Below are 3,894 nucleotides of genomic sequence, written 5' to 3' on the forward strand. Positions count from 1 at the left end.
CCCTGGGTCCACACAGCCTGTGGTTGTCGGGCGCTCCTGTGGGAGAGTGGGCACCCCCACTCCGGAAGCCCCGTCACCACTGGCTTGTGGGGCTCTGCGGTCTGAATCAGGCTTTGCAGGCAAATGAGGGAATTGAGGCAAGAAAAGCTGATGCGCTGAGCCCATGCTGCTGAGAGGAAACGGCTCGTTCTGCCCTCATACCTGCCGTCTGGCTCTCGCCAAGCCCCATCCCTCTGCCTCGCATGTGCGGTATGTGTGCACGTACGTGTGTGTGTGGTTTCTGTGTGTGTGTGTGGTTTCTGTGTGTGTGGTTTCTGTGGTGTGTGGTTTCTGTGATGTGTGTGTGTGTGTGGTGTGTGTGTGTGTGTCTGGGCAGTGGCCGAAGGGCACTGGGTCTCCAGATGCTCCTTGGGGTCTTGCCAGGCTCCCCATCTTCTGGCAGAGGGCCAGTTTCAGATGAGATGCAGCCCCTCGTCGTCACGCTCAGGACAGTGTAGGGAGCTGTCTCACCGTGGTGCGCGTGTCAGCTTGGTGTGGGGCACGTGCCATGCAGCAGGGCCGCGAGGTGACGTGGGCGGTGCCGTCACCGGCTGGGCAGCACGTGGGCGCTCAGTGGACTGGAGTCTTGAGGCCCTGGCCACCGGGTGTCCTTTCCCCAGACCCCCGAGGAAGGTGGGAGGCAGCTGAGCCTGGGGGGTGCTGGCCAGCGTGTGGGGTCCCAGCGGGTGTTTGTCATTAGTGGAGGGTTTCCTTTGTCCTGAGAGACGAAGATTAGACTTAGCCCGATGCCCGGCCGGCGCCTGGCCCTGGCCCGATGGGCAGGAGGGTCGGGACCTGCTAATCCGCAGGCGAGCCCCCCTGGAGGTGCGCACTCAGGAGCAGATTAAGTGCCTGTTTCTGTGTCGCCCTGAGGAGTGTCTGTTCCAGCCGCGGTGACTTGTTAACAACAGGTATGGGCCGCGGGCCGGCCGGGCGGCCAGTCAGATGTGAAATAGCGTCTCTGCACTAACTGCAGTATCGATCCCGCCTCCCCGCACGCGGGGCAATTTTCTTCCCGGCGCCCTCCCGGTGACAATGCAGGCTCCGCCGTCGGAGGAGGCGCGCGCCCGGCAGCTATCGATTTTCTCCAGAGGCTTTAAATTGCTCCTTCATTTCCCCGAGATGCTCATTCCATCTCGCGCGGGCGCTGCGTTTTCCGTTGTGTTTAAACAATTGCTCCATTCACTGGGTTCCTAAACTGTGACGCCTTCTTATTACTGGGAGATAAACTGTTTAGACAGTTTTCCTTAATCTTGGATTAATCGTCTCTGTATCTGCGCTCTGCAGCCCGTTTTCCTTCACTTCAAAAAATCAACTTGGGGAGGCCTCGCCATCTGTCTGAGGGAGGCACGGCTTCCCTGTGCCTGCGTGCTCTGCTCACAGCCCCCCCCCCCCCCAGGTTCCCGCTTGCGAGGTGGGGGGTCCAGCACCCCCTGCGGGTCTGTCCGGCTGAGCCAGGGTGCTGTGCTGTGACTCCTGGCCTGTGTGGCCCTCTGGGCTGCTGGCTGGACCCACACCATGTCTCATGGGCCCCTCGTGGCCTTTCAGAGCACCAGGCCTGGCTGCCAGAGTGGGCACCTTGGCCTCTGACCCCCATGCCTGCCCCTGCCCCGGGCCAGAGCCCCCTTAGACAGAGCCCTCGGCAGCCCTGCACATGAGCACACGGCCGGGCCTGGTGCCACCTGCGGCCACTGCCGCCCCCAGGCCTGGCCGCGAAGGGCGCGTGCAGGAGGAACAGGGCTCCGGGTGAACACACACCCTCACTGCTGAGACCTGTGGCCAAGTCACCTTTGGACCAACACAAAGAAAGCCCAGCCCTCCCTGCCCCCTCGCCAGGGCCCCCCTGCTGTGCATGCCCTCGGCCAGCAGGCAGGTCAAGAGGCCGTGATGGGGGCCTGGGGGGGCAGTCCAGCCTGGACAGCAGGAGCAGCCTGTGAGAGGCACTGGCCCCAGCCCAGCTCTCCCGCTGGTGGTGCGGGTGCTGCGTCCTAGGGCGCAGGCAGTGGGAGGAGCTCTGCCTTTGGCCTCAGCCCTAGGGAGCGGCCCGCGCCCTCCCCTGCCGCTGCGGTCACCGTGGGCGATCGGGGAGAGGCACGGGGTTGGTGCCAGGTGTTTTCTGAAGTCTCGGGTCTGTTTGCAGACTGGCAGGACCCCGAGTTTATGAGGGATGTGGAGGCGGCCCACGGGGGTGGACCTTGGCTCGTCCAGGGCTGGCAGGAGAGGCAAAGGCAAGAAGAGGAGGCACCCCGGCCTCACCGACCTGAGGCAGCAGGCAGACACCGCCCGCACACGCATCGCCAAGAAGGTCTTCGCTAAGTAAGAGCCCCTCACCAGCCCCGGAGGGCAGCCGGCCAAGCTCCCAGCTGTCCCCCGAGGCCCGTGGCACCCCCTCTGCTGTGCTTCTCTTCCTGTGGCCACTGGGCCCCCGGCAGACGGGGCTCCCAGCCAGGGAGGGGCAGCAGGCCCTCGGGTGGAGCCTGGAGCGGTCGCCCCATGGTCACGGGGGAGCCTCTTCCCAAGCAGGGCTGCTGGCGCGGAGCCAGCCTGGGTCTTCCCTCGCCCGGCCGACCCGGAGGGCTGAGCGTACGGGGCAGGGGATGCCCCCGCCCTCCTGGCTGGCTGCTGTCTACCCGGTCCAGGTGGGGCTGGGCAGCAGGGCAGCTTCCTGGGTGCCCACCTGGAGCCCCACGGGCTTCTCCCTGCTGGCTCGTCGTGTCCTTCCATGTCCAGATGCGGGCCAGGCCCCAGGCCCCAGGCACGAGGCTGGTTTCCTGTGGATCAGCCCGGGGTAAAGGGCACCCTGGGTGCTGACCCGGAGCCGTGTCCTCGCTGCATCCTTGGGGCCCAGAGCGGGCTGCTCGCAGCAGCTGTGTGACTGGGGGCCTGAGGAGAGCTGGGTGAGCGAGCCCCGTGCAAGGGCAGAGCCTCTGGAGCAGGGCCCAGCAGTCGCTGCTTCGCGGCCTCGGGGGCTTCCTCCTGGGCTCGGGCCCTGCTGAGTCCAGACCCACCATCACAGCAGTCAGCTGGGCGGGATCCCATCCACATCTTTCTGCTGCCTGTCCTTACGTGTTTCCCCACGACTGGGCATGGGGCCCTGGTGTGGCTGGGCCACAGCGGGCAGAGGCTGAGCCCTGCTTTCTACCTGCACTGCCTGCACACGCTCCCCGCCCACTGCTGGGCAGGCTGTGCCTGTCAGGAGTGCAGTCGGCATTGGTGAGGCCGCCTCTGGGCCCGGGCTCCCCACTGTGGCCTCCAGCACCGGCCGTTTCCGCGCTGTGTCACTCACCAGCCTGCAGTCAGAGAGGTCCGAGGGCCGCGTCTGCCTCCAGACCCAACCCCATGGCAGCCGGGCTCCCTGCTCACCTCTCGCTTTGCTCTCCCTGCAGGGCGGCTGTGCAGAGGGTGGTCACAGCCATGAACCAGATGGACCGGAAGAAGCACGAGAAGTTTGCAAACCAGTTTAACTACGCGCTGAGTTAGGGGGCACCTGTGCTGTGGTCCCCTCTGCTCTCAGCTCCTCTCCCTCTGCCAGGGCCCCGGAGGGGAGAGCGGACAGGTCTGGGCAGTGGCCTCCGTCTCCATGATTGTGTTCAATGTGAGGAAATGGTGCATCTTCTGATTAAAATGCTGAGGGTGTGGACACGCCGTGGCCACGGGGGCCACCACCATCCGAGTTATGGGTCAGGCCTTTCTAAGAGGCGCTGGGCGCACAGGGCTCACCTCGGGCAGCCGTGTCCCCAGCGGGCATCTGGCAGGGCCCGCACACTTCATGACGTGTTCAGGGGGAAGGTCTAGCCATGAATTCCTCCCCATGTTTACTTGCCTGGGGATGTCTTAGTTTCTCCTTCACTTCTC

General features: G+C 65.0%; 1 protein-coding gene across 1 annotated transcript; it reads left to right on the forward strand.

The window, feature by feature from the left end:
• The first annotated feature begins 2,107 nt into the window (after positions 1-2,107).
• On the forward strand, positions 2,108-3,679 carry LOC102422782 (UV-stimulated scaffold protein A-like). The gene is made up of 2 exons (XM_006109277.3): positions 2,108-2,355; positions 3,426-3,679. Exons 1-2 carry the CDS (start codon positions 2,207-2,209, stop codon positions 3,517-3,519), a joined length of 243 nt encoding a protein of 80 aa, XP_006109339.1. The 5' UTR covers positions 2,108-2,206; the 3' UTR covers positions 3,520-3,679.
• Positions 3,680-3,894: the final 215 nt, after the last annotated feature.

Source organism: Myotis lucifugus, unplaced genomic scaffold (assembly GCF_000147115.1).
Source record: "Myotis lucifugus unplaced genomic scaffold, Myoluc2.0 scaffold_7769, whole genome shotgun sequence".
NCBI lineage: Eukaryota > Metazoa > Chordata > Mammalia > Chiroptera > Vespertilionidae > Myotis > Myotis lucifugus.